This window comes from Vanacampus margaritifer, chromosome 20 (genome assembly GCF_051991255.1).
Source record: "Vanacampus margaritifer isolate UIUO_Vmar chromosome 20, RoL_Vmar_1.0, whole genome shotgun sequence".
In the NCBI taxonomy this organism is placed as follows: domain Eukaryota; kingdom Metazoa; phylum Chordata; class Actinopteri; order Syngnathiformes; family Syngnathidae; genus Vanacampus; species Vanacampus margaritifer.
In genome coordinates, this window is record NC_135451.1 from 2,373,052 (window position 1) to 2,397,500 (window position 24,449).

The 24,449-nt window shown below is 39.1% G+C and overlaps 2 protein-coding genes across 2 annotated transcripts in view; one reads left to right on the plus strand and one right to left on the minus strand.

The window, feature by feature from the left end:
- Positions 1-3,698: 3,698 nt before the first annotated feature.
- On the minus strand, positions 3,699-10,413 carry LOC144040639 (uncharacterized). The gene is made up of 6 exons (XM_077555005.1): positions 10,230-10,413; positions 4,906-6,828; positions 4,676-4,830; positions 4,050-4,202; positions 3,783-3,939; positions 3,699-3,727 (listed from the first exon to the last, which is right to left on the minus strand). The coding sequence occupies exons 1-6, from the start codon at positions 10,411-10,413 to the stop codon at positions 3,699-3,701; spliced, it is 2,601 nt and encodes an 866-aa protein (XP_077411131.1).
- Positions 10,304-24,449, plus strand: part of pck2 (phosphoenolpyruvate carboxykinase 2 (mitochondrial)) — a 26,765-nt gene continuing 12,619 nt past the window's right edge. The window contains exons 1-5 of the mRNA XM_077554404.1: positions 10,304-10,756; positions 20,831-21,043; positions 21,116-21,300; positions 21,998-22,068; positions 22,153-22,288. Of these exons, the coding sequence (XP_077410530.1) occupies positions 10,725-10,756; positions 20,831-21,043; positions 21,116-21,300; positions 21,998-22,068; positions 22,153-22,288 (637 nt within the window). The 5' untranslated portion in view covers positions 10,304-10,724. The remainder of the gene's footprint in view (positions 10,757-20,830; positions 21,044-21,115; positions 21,301-21,997; positions 22,069-22,152; positions 22,289-24,449) is intronic.

Here is a 24,449-nt window from a genome sequence, read left to right on the forward strand (position 1 = left end):
GGTACGTAGCTAGTTGTGCTCGACTAGAATTGCTCAACTTGGCATTGCAAATCATGCAGTTATGACGCTGACTCCCATCACTAATCTCATGTGTATATTTTGAAGGAAATTCCAATTACAATATTAAGTGTAATCTTTGCGTGTCCAAAATAATTGTATTCAGGATCTGATGAAGAAGTTTTCTTGCAAGAATTTATTTAGAAGCTTCTAAAGACACAGTCAGGACACCCACATCTGAATGCAATGTGGAGCCCCCAAGTGTGTGACAATCTACAGAACATCGACTCATTTATACTCAACAGATAAAAGGTTCCTCTTCCCCTCCTAAGTTGATTAAAGGACAGACATGTCGACTCCTAGTGAACAAATGTGTGATGTTATTAGTAAGCAGACGTTTACATACAGACATGTTGATTCCAGGTTGGACAAAGGTGTAATCTTATTAGTAAACAGACATTTACATACAGTTCCCCTTCTTGACTGGGGGAACAAATGCATTTAGGATCTGACCCCAGACTTTTAGTCTCTAATGACAAAACGCTCTGACAACATCATGCACATTCCTATCTTCAATAGCTTTGAGGGTGAGAGGATAAAATAAAGTTCACAAAATCATTATTCACTGTATTCTATTAAACACTCATGATTATATCACATCTATATGTCTATAAGTAAATTCAAAAACAGTAAAACCACAAATTGAAAATGTTAAATGTCTTCAGTCCCTTAGTTGAACAAATATATGTTCAAAATACAGACATTTATTCCCTCAAAACAGTCTTAGAGGAAAATTCCAGCTGGATCTTCATTGGATGTCGCAACAGCGGTCATAGCTTCAGAATTTACAGATTCCATCATCATATAAGACGATTTGTTTTGTACATCTTGTTTTTCTATGGCGCCGGAAATAAGCTGCTGGCTCAACGATCTTATACAAGGAATACAGCAGCAACCACAAGTTGTTAAAAAAGCTGCGAAAATGGATACAGAAATTAAAATTGATGAAACCAAATTTTTATATTTTCCAAAAGCATCCATCCAGGTATCCCAAATTGACGTATCGATACCGGACTGCTCTTTCATTTTTCTATTAAGTGTTCGGAGTCCCTCAATTGCAATGGTTGAACTTCCATCCGGTGCAGTATTATTAGGAATAAAAGTACAACACTGTTCTCCGAACATTGAACAAACACCACCCCTTTCTGCAAGTAACATATCAAGAGCTATACGATTCTGAAATGCCATTAAAGATGTGGCAGACAACTGGCCGTGTACAGCCTCAAAACCTGATTGAGTCCAATTTCCTAGTCTTGGAACATTGTAATGTACATAATTAATCCTATATACATTTTTGTCAATGGTGCACCACCAGCAAATTAAAGATTCAAAACCTGAGGCCACCTGGTCCGCAATCTTATATTCTTCTGTAACCCCACGCGGCACCCCAATCGCATCTATGTATGTGGGAACATTTTGATCCTGCCAAGTGGATCTTTTGGCCCTCTGAAAAGAATGAGAAAAATTTGGTTGCCAAGTATTAACAATTTGCAAAAGGTTATCAACCGATGTAGGGAAAATATCTACTGGCAGAAGGAGGGTGATGAGAGCACAATATCCCTTCATATTCAGGGGTAATTTATCAAATATCCGGCTGTCCCCACACCACCACCATATGTCAGCTCTGGATTGAGGCTGAAATTTATTACCCACATCTGTCGCTGAAATGCAGTGAGTGGTGTGGTTCAGTTTCCCCAATTGTTTCCCAGTACCTGACATTTTAATACATGAAAACTCGCCATCCGCCACTTTATTTGAAAAAATAGGTTTAGTTTTTTGCCAATCAACCAGTGGATAAATTGTATCCCATTTAGAGCATTTATTATTGGGGACCGTTTTATTCATCAGTTCCATTACACATTTATCCTCTATTTTAGTAGGAATTACCCTTAATAAAGGTCTTGGGCCCACACATACGACGCAATTTTCTCCGGAAGCATGTGCGGCTTCATTTGCTAACAGTAGCCAATTATTACTGCCACCAGACAGGCCTGTTGTTACCCGAAACCATTCAACTACTCCGTCTATGTGGAAGCTAGAAGCCTTCACACCAGACTCCAATGTGCATTTAGTCATTTTAGGTTGTTCTGATTTAGTCATAGTTTTATCAATGCAAATTAAAATTGGAAAATAGGGATCAGTACCAGAGAACCATGCCCACAGCATCAGGCCATAACAGGAGGTGTTATTCATGGTAACATTAGGTGGCCGGATATCACCTTCAGGAAGAACAAAAGTTAATTCAAGTTGAGCTCCCATTTTACGCAATGTTACTCTCTTGCTAATGAAAACTGCCTCCCTGCTGGAACCTGACGGCCAGTATCGGCCACTTTGAGTGATAATAATGGTGCTTGAAGAAGGTATCTTAAAAATCCATACTTTTGCGTGTCCAATAAATCAAATTATGGGATAAGAAATGAACAGAGTTCCTGCGCAGGATGATTTATTCCGGAGATCTCCGTTACATCATTGAATCAAACTCCAACAGTTTCAGATCAATAATGCTACTCCTCTTTCGAAGAGCCCACACTTTATTACAATCACATCGCAAGAACAGTGTCTCCAACACCGCCCCTCATGAATAAGTAAATGTGTTATATAATGGAAAAATACAGGTTGAAAAACAGAGTTCTCAGGACACAGATACAGCTGTATTCGTCTCTAGTCAAAATATACTTTCAAGGCACTTCTCAGTACTTTCTCCCATAACAAAATCTCACAAACAAGTTGAACTCAACAGCTCCTAATGTAACATAGTTATATGAGTGTGCGCTCTCTCTCACGAACAGAAATGTGTTTTCGCACAGAGAAGGAACTTCTAGACCAAACAATGGGTCCCACCTTAAGGTCAAATTATACTGAGTTCAAAACTACTTTACCTACTTCACATCTATAAAACATTTCCACATGGTTAATATATAGAATTAAAATGTTAATAATGTATAACAATGGTTAATATATGAAATAAAGTATTAAAAATGTTATAATATCTTTCATGCTCCAGTCTAGTCTTAAAACACTTCCAGTTAGATACCACCAGTATTTAAGCCAGAGGCCTCTCTTAGTTGGCCCTCCACTACTAAATCCCTTCAAAGATTTAATGGGGAGTTTAACAGATGTGTTTGTGTTAGGAGCAACGGTCAGGACAATTGAGTTGTTATACGCCCAGGAGATTATCCATGGAATTTGGGTAGAAATAACATTTTTTTTATCGCGGTGTGTTATATTCAAACTCACGTCAAGGGGTTTCATGAAAAACCAAAATGGCAAAGCAATTAACAAGAGAAAAATTGTCACAATGCCGTAATTAGTAGCAGAGTTCTTCTTTGAAGCCCTCTTGAGAAGAAGTTCTTTCGTTGAGCGTTGGTTTTTTTTTTTTTTTTTTTTTTTTTTTTTGGGAAGAGGCGTTGTCAGCCTCTTTCCAAACCCTGGCTCACTGCCAGCGATCCAAGGAAAGGTCACGGGACTTCTTTCCCAGTGTGACTCTATCCTTGTGAATTGATGGAAAGGGGCATGTGACTCAAATCACCATTGAGCGATTTCCCCCTTTCAAACAGCAGATTGACACTTGATCAGCTTTTCCAGGTGAATCAACTGTGCCAATCTTTGCCCATGGAAAAGGCACTCCAATGAATCTTCTTTCAGTGACCTCCTCCGCGTCCTTGGGCAGCTTGTCAGGTAGACACTGGAAACGGGTGTGGTGGGATCCGTTAGATGGCTCCAACTGGTGTGGGCGTAGATCAGCAGATGGTTGCCTTTGGTGGCAGCGTTGAGCCAGAGCCAGCCGGCCTGGTAGACGAGAGATGAAACCAAGTATCCCCTCTCCGATACAGGCGCACCGCACAGGATGTACGTTCTTTCACCTTGAATGGACCTAACCACCTGGGGGCAGACCATTTCCGTTTAGTCACTTTCAACCACACATATTCACAATCATTTATTTTTGAAGGAACATCTGTTTGGTTATCTGTTAGCTTGGAGAATGTAGATACTATCTCCTTAATCACTGGGGGCCTGGTAACATGTGACTCTCCCAGCGAAACATTGGGGGCGGGAAATGGCCTGTTTTTATGACCCTCAAAAGGAGTCCAACCTTTAGCTGAATTTAACGACATGCGTACATTCATCAACGCGACAGGCAGAGCCTGCAACCAGTTCAATTTTGATGAAGCTAGTGCTTTTGCCAATTTTTCTTTGATAGTTCTATTCATTCGTTCAACTTGTCCCTGTGATTGAGGATGATACACAGAGTCAGAACAGATAAAATATTGTCAAAAAATATTTAAGGCTGACTGCCACTTTAATGAAAAAGCTTTGCCTGCATCAGAGCTACAGCTAAAACACTGCTGCTAAGTTTTGAGCAATAAGCTTTACAATGATACACAGAGCCAAATGTGTGTTTCAACCCCCAATGCTTTTTCAACTTCTTGTAAATGCCTGGGGAACCCATGTGATGGTATGTAATGATTAATTAAATGTTTCACCACAACTTCTGCGGTTTCAGACTTACAGTAATATGCTTCCGGCCATCCGGAAAAGGAATCTACAATTATCAGTAAATACCGGTAACCTTCAATTGGCTTTAACATATCAGTAAAATCCATTGAAATTACCTGACCGGGGCTGTGACTTCGGGATCGTGAGTGCCCGGAGGGGGTTTGGTAGTGGGTAAACAATTGAATTTATTACAAACACTGCAGTCCTGCAGTTCACTTTTCACGATCTGTTTCATGTAGGGATGAGACCAATTTTGTAGCCTCCTCAAAGTTTCGTCTATACCAACATGGCATATTCCGTGGGCTTCAGAAATTAGGATTTTTAAGTGTTTCTGTGATGGGATATATTTACCTTCTCTCAGCCAGATACCTGCATCATTTTGTTTCACTCCTTTTGCAAGCCAAACACTCTTCTCTTCCGGGCTTGCAGTCAGCTGCCACTGTTTAATTGTTTCTGGAGTTATTTCTTGTCTGCTTCCTAATTCACCTTCGCTCACCACAAGTTGAAGTTCTGGGCTGTATCCGGCCACGTATTTCGCAGCTCTGTCTGCGAAATCATTCCCTACTGAGACAAAATCATCTTTCTTTGAATGCCCTTTACATTTAATCACCGCTACTTTTTTTGGTAATAATAATGCATCCATTAATTCAAAAATGTCTCGTTTGTGTTTAATGGGAGTCCCAGAAGCAGTCATAAAGTCATTTCTCAGCCATTCTGTGATGGCAGTATGCAAAACAACATGAACATAAGCTGAGTCAGTATAAATGTTCACAGTCTTATCTTTTGCTAGTGTTAATGCTGAAGTCATGGCGATGATTTCTGCCCGTTGAGCTGATTGTGGCCCTGTGAGTCTCTTAGCCACTTTCAGTTCAAAAGTTGAACCGGTCATCTGCGTTACTGCAATCCCTGACTGAAGTCGGTTCTCTCCCTTAAAGCAACAACCGTCCGTAAATAACGTCAAGTCTGGGTTGTCGAGTGGGATGTCGTAAAAGTCATCCCTCAGTGAGTTGTCTTGTAGAGTTTGCTGAGTGCAGCAATGCAGTTGACCCTCGAGAAGACCATCCGCCATATTTCTTCCTTCGTGTATAAACAAAATGTGAGGCTGTGTCAAAACGGACTCAATCTTTCTTTGCCTTCCTCCTGTCATCGTGAAAGCTTGGCTAGTCACATATTGTATCGTGCTATGTGACGTTCTTACCGTTAATTGATGGTGTAACACGATATGAGATGTTTTCTGAATCAATCGTGCTAATGCGGAAGAAAATGCCGCACATACATGATGACGTTGCTCATATTTTTCAAGAGGTGTTGATGCGTACAGACAAACTCGTCTGTTGCCATCCACCGTTTTTTGGAAAAGTACAGCTGATACACTTGATGACTTTTCAGAAACGTCCAAATAAAACATCCTAGTGTAATCAGGAACGACCAGAGCCGCGGCTGATGACAGAAATTGTTTTAGCAGGACAAAAGAAGTCTCAGCATTTTGGGTCCAATCAAGTACATGTGACATGTTTCTCATACCTTTCTCATTCACCAACTGTCTGAGGGAATGAGTCAGTTCCGCGAAATCAGGAACATGATGGCGAGAGTAATTGCACAAACCCCAAAAGGATAGCATTTGCTTTACATTTGTCGGTTTGGGATGGTGCAAGATGTCATCTTTATGTGATGGAGAGATACCTGTTCCATGTTTTGATATGAGACGTCCCAAAAATGCAACCTGCGGTCGGGCAATTTGGAGTTTGTCCTTGGTACATTTCAAACCGACTTTAGCCAGGTGGCTGAGTAAGAGCTGTGTAGCTTGAAGGCAGGACTTCTCGGACGGCGCAGCCAGGAGCAGATCGTCTACATACTGCACCAGGAGAACATCATTAGGGAGTTGTAAAGGTGACAACAACTGTTTTAGGGAAGCATTAAAAACTCCAGGAGACAACACAAATCCCTGAGGCAGACGGGTATATGAATAACACTCGTTATTCCACGTAAATGCAAAATACTTTTGCATAGACGCGTCAAGAGGGATGCAGAAAAATGCATTCGCCAGATCAATGCAGGTAAAATGGGTGTGCAGAGGACTGATTTGTGACAGCGCAGAATGAGGATTTGGCACCGGCAAGGCAGGTATCAAAACTTTAGAATTGATAGCCCTTAAATCATGCACCATGCGAAATTTACCAGTATTCTTTTTTTCGACTGGGAGAATAGGAGTATTGTAGTTAGACCTATCAATTTTGCAAAGAACTCCCGCTTTTAGCAACCCAGCAATTGTTTCTGAGATGTGAAGGAAATTTCAATTACTATATTAAGTGTAATCTTTGCGTGTCCAAAATAATTGTATTCAGGATCTGATGAAGAAGTTTTCTTGCAAGAATTTATTTAGAAGCTTCTAAAGACACAGTCAGGACACACACATCTGAATGTAATGTGGAGCCCCCAAGTGTGTGACAATCTACAGAACATCGACTCATTTATACTCAACAGATAAAAGGTTCCTCTTCCCCTCCTAAGTTGATTAAAGGACAGACATGTCGACTCCTAGTGAACAAATGTGTGATGTTATTAGTAAGCAGACGTTTACATACAGACATGTTGATTCCAGGTTGGACAAAGGTGTAATCTTATTAGTAAACAGACATTTACATACAGTTCCCCTTCTTGACTGGGGGAACAAATGCAATTAGGATCTGACCCCAGACTTTTAGTCTCTAATGACAAAAGGCTCTGACAACATCATGCACATTCCTATCTTCAATAGCTTTGAGGGTGAGAGGATAAAATAAAGTTCACAAAATCATTATTCCACTGTATTCTATTAAACACTCATGATTATATCACATCTATACGTATGTCTATAAGTAAATTCAAAAACAGTAAAACCACAAATTGAAAATGTTAAATGTCTTCAATTTATAAAGCGCTTCAAAACAACCACCACTGTTTTCTTAAGATGAAACCCAGAGGCAGGTGATGAAATGAAAACAGCAGAGGCCCCAGAATTTAACCCTGTGGAACACCATATGTTCAGTTATACAGGTAAATCTTTATTCCACATATTTGTCTGACCACGTTTTTTTCTCAAATCATACTATACTTCATACTATGAATATATATATATATATATATTTTTAAATCACACGACGTACCATCACAAGTCATAAGTTAACTACTGAGCACACCAAATTCCCTGCAACACAGATAAGCTGAGCAATGTAGCATGAGCACCTACAGCCAATGATGGCCAAGCGGGGCATATCATCACAAATCATTTGAGTCGGATGTGTGTCTTGACCTCTGCTGAATCCCTAAAACTGACTCACCGGACCCTTGGGGTTTGATCAAACCCAGGTTTAAAACCACTGCTTTAGACTCAGACCCAGGCCCAGTATAGACATTAGTTTTCTCCTTAGAACTGAGGAATTGGAAGATGCAAGAGCCCCGTTGTCTAGTCACCAGATCGCCATTGATTACACATGACCACAGCGCTGTGTGTGTGTGTGTACTTGTACATACCACATTGTGAGGACCAAAATACGTCTTTAACCAACAGATTGAGGACATTTTTGTGAAGTGAGGTCATTTTGGCCGGTCCTCACAACTCAAGACCTCTTTTTGAGGCTCAAGACTTGGTTTTAAAGTTTAGGTTTGAATTGGGTTATGGTTGAAGTTAGGGTAAGGAATAGGGCGAGGAAATCATTTTTGGTGGTTGGGGTTAGGTGAAGGGCCTAGGAAAGGCATTATGTCTATAAATGTCCTCACAATTATATAAGTACAAGTGTGTGTGTGTGTGTGTGTGTGTGTGTGCGTGTGTGTGTGTGTCTGTGTGTGTGTGTGTGTGTGTGTGTGTGTGTGTGTGTGTGTGTGCAGTGTTCTTTCAGGCGCAGGGTCACATGGTTTCTTTCAGTAGGTACATGCTGCAGCCTAAAACAAATACTGGAGATGCTGAGTGGACAAAAAAAATGCTATTGATTGTTATAGTAGATAAACAGTAGTGCTTGTACTCAGCTGAACACATCAGCGTATCTCAGTAGGGTCAGCAAGGCTTTCTCTAAACACTATCAGAAGCACCAAATTTAATATTTATTCCACAAAATTGCATCAGTTGAACAACCATTTCATAACCCTTCGCTTGGCTGCACTGCTGCTGCAGTTTGTTTTTTTTCCTCCAGTGACATTTCAGCCTCATTCTGCAATGTCAATCTCAGTAGTGCTGGCTACAACTTAACTTTATGGGACTTTTTCTTTTGACCAATCAGATTCAAAATGTGTCCCTACAGGGCCAACTGGAGCCAGCTTGGTCCTGAACGACATCAGCAATTTTCTGTTTTCTGACCAGACAATCATACAACGTAAATCGAATTTGAAATTATGTGTTTGTGGGGCAGATGTGTCTCATAATAAGTCACTCATTAAATGTGTGCTATTTGTCATGGTTGGAGCCAAAGGGCAAAGACTGCGCTTGTTTACATTTACATGAGAGGACCATTCGTTGTTGATTCTTTGATTTGACTGAATTGCTGATTAAAAATCTTTGATTTTGTCATACTTGTCAGTGTGGCTGAGAAATTTGCTGCACAGATATTATAAGCACACTGGAACAATTCATCATCCCCTAGTCACGCGCTGATTCAATAACAAAGATTACGGTGGCCAGACCATGCGTATCTGTGCCATTTCAGCTTTTATGAGGTCATGCAAGTGTCATACTGAATGTATGACAAAAAATATGATGTAACATATGTTGTGTACTGTATTTTATGAGCATTGTTGGTTTAATATTTTTGGGCCTTTAATTACAGTTCCTCCAATATATTTGTAGTACTGCATCGTAACCCTGTTGTACTATGGCACTATTTAGTGCTTACAATTAATTTTATTTTAGATTGTTCATACTACAACCAGTTCAGGGTGTACTCCGCCTACTGCCCGAAGCCAGCTGGGATAGGCTTTTTATTATTTATTTATTTATTTGTGTGCGTGCGTGTGCATACTTTCCATTTATATTATTTTTTTTATTTCATTTTTTAAATAATATTTTTTTAATATTTATTTTATTTAAGTCTTTTTACCAGGTTCGATCATCCGTATAGTTGGGGCAGCTTCGTATTTCTCAGAGATACTTCTGTACTTACATAAACAATGAAAGTTGTCACAGCATACTACAAGCTGACCAATGAAAAGGCTTCTAACATTGGTTCAGCAGCGGACCCGCCCCCAAAATAGAGTTTTAGAGTTTTAGAAATACAGTAATGGTCCTTTTTGCAAAACTTAAAAAAATATATATTATTATTATTATTACAAATCTACGGAAACAAATCCATTATTTTTGTTAGTAAATCATTTATTTTTTGCGTTTTTTTTAAATATATATATATTTCAAATCCCTTTTTTGTTTGATTGAAAATAAAGACACACATTTCTCTCACTCTAGGCAAGTAGCGATTGTTTCACTATTTTCCGAGGTTGAACTGGGCATGCGCACAGGAACTTTGGTAACGTTTTTTTTTTCATTTAGTGTTTTTTTTTTATATATATACTGTGCCAAAACAAGCACTGGCCGTGGCAGCAATAAACTTGTTGCCACAAGTAAATAAAAATTGGTTGGCAATCATTGCGTGTACTTTGTGACTGATTCTAGATGTTTTCGTATGTGTGCACTCGAGTTTAAGTTCTACTTCCGGGTTGAAGCACGTATACGCGACCCGCTGCCTCTTTTTCTATACGATGTTCTGCTGTATGAACTCTGAAAACTTGCGTCAGCCAGCCGCCGGTTTGCCTGGAGGGGATGGGCAGTGGAGGAGGGGAACGCACACAACAATGAGGACCCAACCTGCCTGGAAGTGAAACTCTTGTGGACATATTTTGCGCTGTCATTCATTTTGGAAAGGGCCGGTGCGTTTCGACGTTTTTAGTTTTTTTTTTTTTAAAGCTCCAGCCGACTCTCGCGAGGAGGCGAGGGAAGGGCGGTTGTCTGCTTATCCACGAGGTTGACATTAAGTGACATCAATGTGTCCGTGTGAATGTTCACGCAGAGCAAAGTGCAAGGTCCCCGCCGAGTGCTGATATGAGCCGCGAGCAGCTCTAACAAACCGAAAAGCCTTCGAGTTAACTTTTCATGTGCCTTCTTTTCGCTTTTCACTCACTAGTTTGTCTCTTTTTTTATACGGAAGATGTCTTGCCTATTCCTGGGAGTTACACGAAGGTAAGCGCTATTGACTTTGTCTTCATTTGGGATTTTATTTTATTTGTATCTTATATTTTGATTCCTGTAACAGCATTGTGATTTCAGACCGTTGAAAAAGAGCCCTGAACGCTTCATTTTCTTTAAATAATATCAAGAGAATTATACATTGAGGTGTGTAACCTATGGCTCATGGACCATGTGGAGCCCTTGAGAGTATTTTTTTTTTTACGGCCCAGCTATGCAATTATAGAAACAAGTGGGCTACAACTCGGGAAGCACATTTAAACCACAAATGCTTAGAATATGTACATAAAGTTGTACCGTTAAGAAAATGTACACATCTATTAGAAGTAAAAAACATACTATCTTATTAATGAAGTTGTATTTTTACATATAAGTTAAAGTTACAATTGGTGTGTAATGACAATGGAAATCGATTTTGATTTAAAAGGTGTGAGTGCATTGAATAGAACCATGTATAGTAGTGTTTGTGTGTGTGTCTATATCGAATTGTATACAGTATGTATATAGTATTCTTAAGAGGTGCAACAATTAATCACTTAATCACAAACTAATCATTTAGATGCCTTTTGATTAAAAAAAACAAATTGATAGGAATTTCAACTTCTCAACAGATTCCATTTCTGTAATCCTATCTCAATTCATCTTTTCCTTTTGAAATGATTGCAAATGCAGTTAATCCGTTCCAGCCTTCCTTCACTCAAAAAACAACAACATTTTTGTAATGTGTATTTTAATGGGGAATATAGCACTCTGGGATATTGCACATTCTAAAAACATACAAAAATGACCAAATGAAATAGAATTAAAAAATAATTAAACAGTTTTGTCACATTTTATCAGTTGACTGCTGCACCTGTCTTTCTATATTGAGGCAATATAAGACGGTCAGACAGCGCTACTGTTCATTGAGGCGTTATTATGAATTCCACTTGTAGAAAGCACAAGACCAGCTGCAGTATGATTGTGTGGTGCGGCTTGTGGTGCCTTGAACGTAAGTGGAATTCATAAGATCTCAATTTCACTCAGGCCATCAGTATGGCACTTATGATAAATGGGCTTTTTCTTGTATAGCACTTTTCCACTTACAAGGCACTCAAAATGCTTCAACAATGACTCTTCATTCACCCGCTGATGGCACAAGCATCAGGAGTAACTGGGGGTTCAGTGTCTTGCTCAAGGACACTTTAACGTGGTAACAAGGGCCAGGGATCGAACCCACAACCTCTGGGTTGGGAGCCAAACACTCTACCACTGATCTATGCTGCCTTTAATACTAGTCATTCTATGCAAAGGATAAATAATATATGAATGTGAGTGCAGTGGACTTCGCATACTCACGGTTTGGCACCTGCGGATTCACCTATTTGTGGATTTTCTTTCAATTTTGTTTTCAACTTTATCAAGATAATTTTGTTTTTTCAGAGGGTTGTTATTTCATGGACATTTTGAACATGTTAAAAACTGTGACAAGAGAAAACAGTTTAACTCTAGGATGGTGAACGTTGCAACAAGAAAAAACATTAAAACTCTTGGCGAACGTTTAGCAGAACAAACCTTGACGGGAAACAAACATTCGTTAGCATCGTAATTGTTCACCCCTCACTGGGCTGCGGGCTGAATAGTAAAACGGGGGGAAATAAAATGTATTTTTAATTAAGATAAAATAGTAAACAGCATATATTTTGGTTCAAGGACTTTAATGTGAAATTTAGGGATGCAAGTTTGGAACTAACGATTATTTCAGTAATCGGTTAATCTGTCGATTATTTTTTCAATTGAGTGATGAACCAGATAAAAAATACTTTATTTAATTTCCATCCTTTTATTTTTATTTTTTTAAATAGGACAGTGCACAAACGATTAATTATGTCTGTATTCACACTGCAGCTCAATTCCGAGCCATAGTATCAGATTTTTTTCATGTAGTGTGAATGGTACAATCCCGATTTTTTTTTCACACCCGACCTGGGCCTCTTTCGTATGTGGATATAAATCGGATATGTATGTGATGCGTCTGCACTGTGAACGCTCATTCGCATGCATCCGATTCATACGTCATCAAATGCCTTATGTGCGCTCTGCGGAGGCGGCAGAGATTGTTTGGAAGGGAGACTACTGACACATCAGTGAATATATACAAAGCTGTTTTGTTTTGTATTTGTCTTTAATTGAATCATACTTGAAACATGAAGCATAAAGTTGACATGTGTGGCAATAGTAGAAATTCAGCCTTGCAGACGATTCATCACAAACGCAACGTCATCTTCGGTAGACTTTTCAGTGAAATGAGGAGGTCGAGGAGTGTCCCCTCATTTCTCCCAAATTACCTCTACCAACCTCGCTACTCTGGCGACATGAAATGAAAAAATAAGTCAAACGGATTTTTGTTGCTGTTTGTAAACAGCACGTTCAAAACTGACGCACGAGGAAACCGAGGACAGCAGCCAACCAGGAGTGAGCGTGAAAACAGTCCACCAACCAGGAGCGCGGGCGTTCACACAGGTACATTTGCATAATGTATGCAGACAAGACACATGAATCGAACTCCTAACACGTCCGCAAAACGAGTCCACCAATCTATAGCGTGCGTTGGCACAGCTAAATTTGCATATGACACTGATAAAAGTCGCTTGTCTCGATTCTCGACGGCTTTGTTCGATTCTCGACGGCTTTGCTCAAGTTGGCTGGCGGTAAAACGTTGCAAATCGGGTTACTTCCGAGACCACTGCAACTTGAAGTTGTTTTGGGTGTACGTCACTCGATGTGTGCTCTTTGCCCATCTTGGAAGCTTTGCGTTCACATTAGATGACACATTTGTTTTTGTAATGTGAACAGTACATAAAAAGATCAGATTTGACAAAAAATCTGAATTGGGCATCACGCCCTGCAGTGTGAACGTAGCCTATGATTCAGTTACTGGTTTAGTCTGTAGCATGAGAAAAATAGGCAAAACTATTGATCATTGTTTGTTTTCCAAAATAAAAGCAATTGTTTTATTTGGAAGAGAATCGGTCTGTTTTTATGGAGGACTACAGAAATTGGAGAATATTGACTGGAATTCTGAGCATTTGGACAATGTTAAAATAAAAAGATAGCTCAATTAATTGATGATCAAAAATAATTATCAATGAGTTTGATAACCGATGAGTTGTTGATTAATTGTTGCACCTTTAGTGAAATTGCTTTGAGAATAGTTTTGGTATCATGCAGAACGGACTTAAATACATGCAGCTAAACAATGCGTGTGTGGTTTTGGTTTTGTTAGCACACAACAAATATTGAATGATTACAAGATAATATTTTTGGGTGCTAATAACATGGCAGTCATCTGCTAATTTGTTAAAAGTTGTCAGACTTGATCTGGTGAGCATATACTTAAGTGACTTCTGTCTTCATTCAGCATTCTTTCTCTTTACCTCTTCCTTGTCCTCCACGCTTTGTGATGACTCTCAAGTGGTTGTCTGGACTAACTGCGAACACTCGTGAGTGTGACCGTTTAGTGTTTCTGCTTGAAAGACGAGGTCACACTTTTATTTGGCCTGCATGCTGCCGAGCATGCTCCGTGTGCAAGCTCGGATTGATGCAAAGATTGTGTTCTCCTTATAACGACCATTAAGTGTTGCCATGTGTCTGTGTGTTCAAAGACTAACAATTATGTAAGTTGACAATTTCCCAACATTTACAGTGGCTTGACGTTCCGGGGCCACCATTACAAATTTCATAAATAAATGTCATGAAATCAACACATTTCTGCTTTTTTAATATCACAGCTCAGCTTTAGAAAACAGGTGAGCTGTGATTGGTCGTTGCTTGAGCCCTGAGTAACTGTGATGTCATCTTAAGGTAACACAGCAAGTGGCAAAATGGCCGCCCCCTGAGATGGATAAAAACAGCTGAATTTTGCTGTATAACTCATATTCCACAAATGAGATAGTAATCAGAATGTCATGTTTAGACTAGTGAGGTCACATATAACATATTATTGTCAAGAAATGTTTAAGATTTACTTCCCCTTTAAGTCTCTTCCTATTTTTGGCAGATGTCCACATTTTAGGCGACTGCGTGATGACGTGAAGCCTCGAAAAAATACAGCAAATTTTCATCCCTCGATCCCTATCAGTAAAGACAGTCCTCAGTCCGGGTATTTAGTCGAGACTTTGCGTCATAAAGCACTCACGGAAAATGTGGTCGTCCGTCAATGGCGGGAAGAGTACCCACCTCTGCTTAAATGCATTTTGGGCCACTGAAATACAAACGTAATCCACAGGTAAGCCTACATACAGTATATAATTTGTAATTTTGTGAAGTATTGTTTTAAATCAGGGCCATATAGTCAAGTTTCCATCTAACTTTCGAATTTTTTAAGCGAATTAACTGAAAATGTGCAAAACGGACATGCGACTTATGCGCGTTTCCATCTTTTCTTCTTTTGCGAATATTGAGAGGACACTCTGCTGCTGTAGGTGGCGGTATACACCATAGAGATGTGAATCCACCAGTAATTTAAAAGAAGACCAGGAAGCAACTGCGCCGTGCATTGACATCATATGAGTTAGTTTTTGTAATTCTTGATTAACAGTAGCATTTCTTTGCTGTTTTCCATCTAAAATTGCATTAATATTCGCTTCTTTCTCCTGAGCGCGGCTCCTGCTGCTGCTCACCGCTCCCTCAGGCAATGGGTCAAATGCAGAGAAAGAGTTTCGCCCCACTTTGGTGGGTGTGAGTATCAGTGGTACTTAAACTTAAAAAATATTTCTGTTTCGTCATCCCCAAACATACCTTACTTTTTATCGTTCGACGTTGCTTTGGGGACCACAAACGTACGTGTGATGTAATATCCGGTCATAATGTGAGAAGTGTATCCGGTCTGGCCAGCGGTTATTCGCAAAACTTGCTTCCATAGCCAAAGTTTATATTTGCCTTTTTTCCGATACGCTTCAAAATCCATCCCATCTAAGTATAAAAACTTTTTTTGCGAAATTTGGGCCTTTTTTTCGAATTTCTGGCATTTCCATTCAGATTTATTTTTGCATTTCTTGAAAATTTGAATAAAAATGGGTAGATGGAAACCCAACTATTGATAAGTTGTTTTTTCCAAGGCCAATACCGAGTATTGTTAGCGAAGGAGTCGGTATTCATTTTCAGTAAAAGGGAAACAAATATTGGCGTAAAACACTTGAAAAAATATAGAAAAATTAAATAAATACAAAAATAAATATATGAAAAGAATTAAATATGAATCAATAAATAAAAACGCTCTGCTCTCACATTTTTTTTATTCTCATGCTTGTTGTTGAGCAAGTCGAGGTGACAGTGGACCAGATAGTCGTCCATTGCTGGAGCTGTCCATGTAAGCCTGCGAGAGTTAACAGAGTCGCTCACTTGACCAATGAAAGGCAGTTTACAACGGCTGAATCAAACTCAAGACACGCTAAGGACCGCCCCCTCATTTGAATAACATTTCGTCCTGGCAGAGCGTCTGCAGCATGAAATAAATAAATGTGTGAGCAGAGTGTTTTTATTTATTGATTAATATTTAATTATATTTGTATAATTATTTTTGTATTTACTTTGACATTTATTTTTATATTTATTTAAATTTTTTGAATCTTGTTTTTTATTTTTACTTTTATTTGTGTGTGTGTGTATATACCGTGCTCAGCATAAATGAGTACGCACCCTTCAAAAAATAAAACATTAAACAATATGTCAATGAAGACAAAAGCAATTTCCAAAATGATGACCAGACTAAATTTATATAACATGTTATGGTTAATAATATAAATTAGAGAACAACATTTTCAGGTTTACTCAAATTAGGGTGATGCAAAAATGAGTACACCCCACAGAACGTCTCTGGAGCAAAGACCAAAAAGCCCAAATTTTAGGTGTAGGTGAGTCTCATAATTAATTACACAGGTGTCATGCAGACAGTTGACTATAAATGGGGTGTTACTTAAAGAAAACAGTTTCCCATTTCATGCTCTTAGCAATGGCACCACATGGAGGAGAAATATCACAAGATCTGAAAAATAATTTCTTTACACAGCAAAGTTGAAGGCTACAAGAAAATCAGCAAAGCTTTACTTATCAGTCAGAATACTGTAGCAAAAGTGTTACAAAAATAGAAAAAAAGATGAAACTGCAACCATCTCACAGAGACGTCCAGGTCGTCCACGGATGTTAACAACTCAACAGCAGTGTCTTCTGATGAGAAGGGTGGAAGAAAATCGACATGTAAGTTGCAGTTATCTAAGGAAATAGAAAGCCAAACTGGGGTGACTATTTTTCCATGACAAAATATGGCGTACACTGCAGAGAAATGGCATGCGTGGGTGCCGTCCATGGAGGAATCCTCTCCTAAAGCCCAGGCACAAACGCGCGCAACTAGAGTTTGCCAGGGCGCATGCTGACGAAGATGAAGACTATTGGGACTCTGTACTCTTGAGTGATGAGACCAAGATAAAAAAAAAATTGAACTGATGGCTTCAAAACTTTATGGCGTCACAAAGGTGAAAAAGGAAAAATGCATGGAAACATGGTGGTGGCAGTGTCCTCGTGGGTTTGCATGAGTACTGCTGGTGTCGGGGAGCTGAATTTCATTGATGGCATCATGAATTCACAGCAGTATTACTCAATACTGAAAGAAAAGACACTGCCATCACTCAGTGCTCTTGGTCGTTGTGCACTTTTCCAACATGATAATGATCTTAAGCACAAATCTAAGGCAGCTGTTGGATTTCTGAAGAAGAACCGGGTGAAAGTGATTCACTGGCCAAGTATGTTCCCTGATCTGAACCCAATTGAACACCTATGGGGAATTATTAAGAGAAAAGTTGAGCATCACTCTCCATCCAGCATCTTGTCTCTAAAATAGGCAATTCTTGAAGAATAGGAAAAGGTTGATGCAACAAAATGTTGTCAGCTTGTTCATTCCATTCCTAAAAGCTGTGCTATGACTAAAAATCATGGAGGCCATACAAAGTACTAGATTATGTAATTTTTGTTGAGGGGTGTACTCACTTTTGCATCACCCTTATTTGAGTAAAACTGAAAAATGTGAAATCGAATTTATATTATTAACCTTACTTTCATGTTATAAGTTAACCAGATGTATATTAAACTTGGTCTTGCCAACATTTTGGAAATAATTTTTGTATTAATTGAGATATTGTTTAGAATGTTATTTTTCAAAGGGGGTGTACTCATTTATGCTGAGCACTGTATATGTGTATATATATGTATATATGTATGTATGTGTGTATATATGTATATATGTGTGTGTATATATGTATGTATATATGTGTATATATATGTATATATGTATGTATATATATGTATATATGTATGTATATATGTATATATGTATGTATATATGTGTATATATATGTATATATGTGTATATATATGTATATATGTGTATATATATGTATATATGTATGTATATATGTATATATATATATGTATGTATATATGTGAATATATGTATGTATGTATATATATGTATATATATATATGTATGTATATATGTGAATATATGTATGTATGTATATATATGTATATATATATATATGTGTATATATATGTATGTATGAATATATGTGTATATATATGTATGTATGAATATATGTGTATATATATGTGTATGTATGAATATATGTGTATATATATGTGTATGTATGAATATATATGTATATATATATATATATATGTGTATATATGTATGTATGTATAAATATATATGTGTATATATGTATGTATGTATGTATATATATTTATGTGTATATATGTATGTATGTATATATATTTATGTGTATTTATATGTATGTATTTATGTGTATTTATGTATATGTATGTATGTATGTATATATGTATGTATATATATATATATATATATATATGTATGTATGTATGTATATAAGGTCATACTATGGACTTTTCATTCAAAGCATAGAATCTTAATAGCGAAAGGTTGTGCAGAAGTGACCCAATGAAAAGGAATTGGGTGGAGGGGGGGATAATTTTATTTATTAAATATATATTTTTAATTAATTGGCAGATTAATCGATAAATGGTATTTTTTTCTGCCAAAAATTGTTGTCGGCGTTGGCCTAAAAAAATGCTTATCGGTCGGGCCGTAAGGATTACTCAATAATTGTAAGTTGCAACACACTAAAAACAAAACAGGTATATTACAGAAACAATGGATGTTTCTACTACCTGAGGAATTCGGCTGGCTCGCCAGTTGCAGCAGACTTTTATACGGTTACCCTCACTTCTTTAGCCTGCAAACTCTTTAATCAACAGCCTTTGTTACCCGTTAGGTCCAACCAGTGCAGTTACTAAATACACAGTTGTGTTAATATAAACTTGGCCTGGGCGATATATTTTTATCATATCAATATCAAGATATGAACATTCACGATATTAATATCGAAAGTTAAGACGATGTCAGTTGTGGACTTTCCACACCTCGCGCTGCATTTGCGGCTCAGGCCAACCAATCACATACCTCCTTTCAAGTTTGCTGTTGGTCGACAGCTAAAGCCAACCAATGACAATCATTTTACAGCGAGAGAGAGAGAGACACACACATACGCAGAAATGCCCAACACTCGTTGGAGAACCCAATTTTTGTGTCATAAACCACTGAGACAGCTGTGGGCCGTCAAGCCATAAAAAATATATAAAGTAAGTGCAGTATGCCTATATTGTTTCACAACAATAAGCTGAGTATGCATTGTGTTTGCGCATGCGTGAAACTCAAGTAAAGAAAAAAGTTGGCTACCAAAGAAAGTAGCCACCATTGTAATATTAAATGGTAGAGATTAGAGTGCTGAAAGTGTACTCTCGTAACTTCTTGTACACCTTGAATCTTAAAGGGATTCTTTAATGGATCTCTGTAGTTCTTTGCTAAATGCAATCTGGCCTCCCGATTGTTTTTGTTGATGAGTGTTCTGCATCTTATGGCATGTACTGTATATATTTTCTTATTTTGAAATCTTTGAAGAGTGGATTGTGATGCCTTCACTTCTGCCCTGTGGAGGTTGGCAGTGATGTCATTGACTGTTATCTTTTGGCGTTTATTCTCAGCTCACACAATGTTCCTGTTATCAACTGCTGTTGATACCCTTGGCCAATTGGAGTCTGTTGCTCAGTACCCCAGTAGTATCTTTTTCGGGAAATTTCAAATTGTTGTCTTGGCTCTATGCCCAATATCTCTGATCCAGTTTCCCGCTCCTCAGCTTCAAATTAGTTTGCTTTTCTCCCATAAAACGTTCTCCGGTCTTCATCTTTGCTTAATAGTAAATACAGTTTTCACAAAGTGAAACCCAAAGACAAAAACAAGTACTATCTAATGTTCAAAGGAGAAGTCAACCTGAAACATTTCTTGACATTAGTATGTTATATGTGACTTCACTATTCTAAACATGGCACTCTGATTAATATTACAGTTGTGGAATATGAGTTATGAGGCAAAATCCAGCCATATTTATCTGGATATCTCAGGAGGCGGCCTTTTTGCCACTTGCTGTCGACTGAAGATGACATCACAGTTGCTCAGGGCTCAGGCAACGACCAATCACAGCTCACCTGTGTTCTAAAGCTGAGCTGTGATTGGTTGTTACCTGAGCCCTGAGCAATTGTGATGTCATTTTCACTCGACAGTAAGTGGCAAAATGGCCGCCTTCTGATGTTGATAAAAAATGCTGGATTTTGCTGCTTAACTCATATTCCACTAATGCAATATTAAACAGAATATCATATTTAGACTAGTGGGGCTGCATAGAACAGATTTATTGTCAATATTTTTGGGGGGGTTTGACTTCCCCAATTTAATCAACCAATCTAAAAGGCATCTGAGCAATTATAATCCAATCCTCAAACCGCATGAATAACGCAGCATTGGCTTGGTCCCTGGGTTAGCTCATCCACCCAATTTGGGTTACTTTTGAGTCTGACCCAGCAGATAAAAGAGTGTAGAGACTAGATCACCATACACCTCACCAGCACATTAATTGTTTTTTTGCATGTGAAACGTAAGTCATGGCATAATGTTTGTTTCAGAAAAGGGGCTGTCAGTGCCAGTCTTGGGCTCCGGTCCCTGGCCTCCATCCCCTTGTTGCCCCCTGAGGTGGCAGAGTTTGTGAAGGGCGCGGCAGACGAATGCAAACCCAGTGGCGTGCATGTCGTGACCGGCACGCCAGAAGAGACGGCCAACATCCTGGCAGGCCTGGAGAAGGAAGGGATGGTGAAGAAACTTCCCAAATATGAAAACTGGTAAATCGAGAGTTCAAAAGCATCGAAATTTTGCATCAGTATTGAGGCTGAAAATTGTGCCGTTTGTGACAGCTGGCTGGCACGCACAGACCCAAAAGACGTGGCCCGGGTGGAGAGCAAGACTGTGATTGTGACTAAGAGCCAGAGAGACACCATCCCCATCCCCGCTGGAGGAGCCAAGAGCCAACTGGGCAGCTGGATGAGCGAATCCGATTGGCAGAAAGCAAGACAGGAGCGTTTCCCAGGATGCATGACAGGCATGTGGAGTATTTCTACTCCCATTTATTTTCATGATACAAAGTTCGAGTTATCATGTAAAACTCTAAAGTGGTGCAGTAACATTATTTATATACAGAAGTGTGGAGTAACAAGCTACATATACTTAGGCAATATTTTGGATCAGCTACTTGTCGGAGTATTTTAATACAACATACTTTTTACTTTTACTTAAGTAGTTCTTGTTAAGACTTTTAGTGCATTACATTGAGCTACATTGTGTGTGTGTGTGTGTGTGTGTGTGTGTGTGTGTGTGTGTGTGTGTGTGTGTGTGTGTGTGTGTGTATCCGTGTGTGTGTGTGTATCCGTGTGTATGCAGTATTAAATTAGAATTTCTGATACCTGCAGAAACCCTGTATATTGATTACAATTGACAAATATAATTACTTCACATAGTTTTTTATTAGTTATGTTATATTCTGGGTGACGTTGATCATGAATAGATGTGCAATTCTGCAAATAGTGACCACGGGTTAAACCGCAGGAGTGGCAAGTGTCTTATTTGATGGGAGAATGCATGAGATCTTTCAGTCAAAGAAATGTTGATCTTTTCCCATTGACCATCAACCAGTTAACAGATTTGGTACCCTCCCGTTTGGGGGGAGAAACAACTGAAAACAGTTTTATAATAGAAAGCTGACCTGTTTTTTTTTTGGGTGCTCTTCCACTACTCTACAGGTCGCACAATGTATGTTATTCCTTTCAGTATGGGGCCAGTGGGTTCCAGTCTTGCAAAATACGGTGTCCAGGTACTGCACACAAAGAATACATACTGTATATATATATATATTTTTTTTTACTGTAAAGTAAAAAGTGTGTTGTCTTTCATTAAGGTGACTGACTCGCCATACGTCGTGGCCAGTATGGGCATCATGACCCGAATGGGCACACCTGTTCTGAATAAGCTTGCAGAGGGAGTGGAGTTTGTCCGTTGTCAGCACTCTTTAGGGCGACCTTTTCCACTAAAAGGTAAGCACTACATTAGAACACAATGCTTATTTTGTTACCTCCACCAAGGAAGTGGTATATGTGTGTGCAAATTCCTGTGGATTGTTTTGTAGGTTATGTTGGAGAGTCCTAACATTGATGTCATTAGTAAATTGATAGAACAGTCCTAAAATGGTTCAGGTCCTACTTAGAAGAAAGGGGTTACTTTGTAACCTTTGCAAATTTATAATCTGATCGAATGGCCATGACTTTTGGGGGTCCCACACGTTCAATTGTTCAGTCTGTATATTTTACCTTCAGAACGCCAATGTTGGCTATCATGGTTATGCAGATGAGACATTTGTCAACGTCTCCAAATGACAGCAGTTCAATTTAATGTATTGTGTCACTGTCGAGAGCAAATTAACAACTGGATGAACCAAAATTCCATTCAGCTAACCCAAAAACAAAACATAAGTAATTGTTTTCGGCAATAAAGAAAAGAGGATTGCTGTTAGAAGACTTTGGAAGTCAAAGACCAAGTCCGAAATCTTGGGGCGCTGATAGACTCAGACCTGACTTTCAGCAATCATATCAAACCAATCACTAAAACAGCCTTTTTGCAGCTGAAAAACCTCCAGACTGAAGAACTGCATGCTCCAAGCAGACCAGCTTGTACATGCTTTTATCTCCAGTATACTCGATTCTTGTAATGGTCTTCTCTCTCAAAAGAGCAACTAGCAATTGCAGCTCATTCAGAACACTGCAGCAGTGTGTGTGTGTGTGTGTGTGTGTGTGTGTGTGTGTGTGTGTGTGTGTGTGTGTGTGTGTGTGTGTGTGCGTGTGTGTGTGTGTGTGTGTGTGTGTGTGTGTGTGTGTGTGTGTGTGTGTGTGTGCGTGTGTGTGTGTGTGTGTGTGTGTGCGTGCGTGCGTGCGTGCGTGCGTGCGTGTGTATGCAGTATATTGATTACAATTGACAAATATAATTACTTCACATAGTTTTTTATTAGTTATGTTATATTCTGGGTGACGTTGATCATGAATAGATGTGCAATTCTGCAAATTTATCCCTTTTGTTTCTGACCAAAACAAAGGGATAAAAACATATCACTCCGGTCCAAAACTGGCTCCCAATCTAAAATAGATTTCAAAATTCTGCCACTGGTCTATAAATCACTGAGAGGTTTGCATCCTAAATACATTAAAGAAATGCTGATCTAATATAAAAGCAGTAGAAATCTGAGATTTGCAGACTTGGGTCAATTAGTGGAGCCCAGAGGTTGAAGCAAATATGGTGATGCTGCTTTTAGCTGTTTTGCTGCACACAAATGGAATAAGCTACCCCGAGTGTACCGTAATTTCCGGACTATAAGCCGCTACTTTTTTCACTTTGCGTTCCCAAACAGTCATCTCTGAGTCTGTCCCGACAATCCCCTCTCTGGTCCCTTATATACCGGTGCGGTAACATTAAAACACCTGCGGCTTACAGTCGGGCGCGGCTTACACATGGAGCAATCTGGAGTATTGCGGCGTCTAGTTGGTTATGACGCCACGGTAGGCTAAGATGTGAGGATCTAAACTCTGCTGACGCGCGCCGTCTTTTTAACCAATTACTTACTTAGTTTGCCGGGCAAGGTACTTTTATGTGATTCCCGAGCGCAATCATTGCTGCTCACCGCTCCCTCAGGGGATGGGTCAAATGCGGAGAACGAATTTCGCCCCCACCTAGCTGTGTGTGACAATCAGTGGAATTTACCTTACAAGACAGTGCAGCTCGCGACTTCCACAGCAAGAAGTGACGTTCTCTTCGTTGCACTTCACAGCTGGATTCCAAGTTGATTTAGAGTTCCACTGTATTCCACTGCACGGTCAACTTAAAGTTTCCTCCTCACACTCATCCCAACGGGTGATCAATGCCAGACACACACACTCCTTAACACAGGTGAGCCCGCCTATTAATAAGGAAGGCCACTCCCACTGGTGACACCGCCAATCATCATGGTAGTAGAATGTGCGGACCTTGAGTGTGTGCACATCACACATGCACACAACCTAAAACAGTAAGAAACCACCAAAGATACTATATGGCTCCTACACTGGAGTACTGTATTCCCCAAATTTAGCTAGCGTGCCTCAGGTACACATAGTAAATTACGGAAATTACGTAAATGCTTTTAAATCCAGGTTAAAATTTTGACTTTTT

Coding starts and splice junctions, on each gene's coding strand:
- LOC144040639 (XM_077555005.1), bottom strand. CDS start 10,413: ATGTCCACAAGAGTTTCACTTCCAGGCAGGTTGGGTCCTCATTGTTGT. Junction 4,203..4,675: donor ATCCCGAAGTCACAGCCCCG/GTCAGGTAATTT, acceptor AACTGGTTGCAG/GCTCTGCCTGTCGCGTTGAT. Junction 3,728..3,782: donor GCTGATCTACGCCCACACCA/GTTGGAGCCATC, acceptor CTACCTGACAAG/CTGCCCAAGGACGCGGAGGA.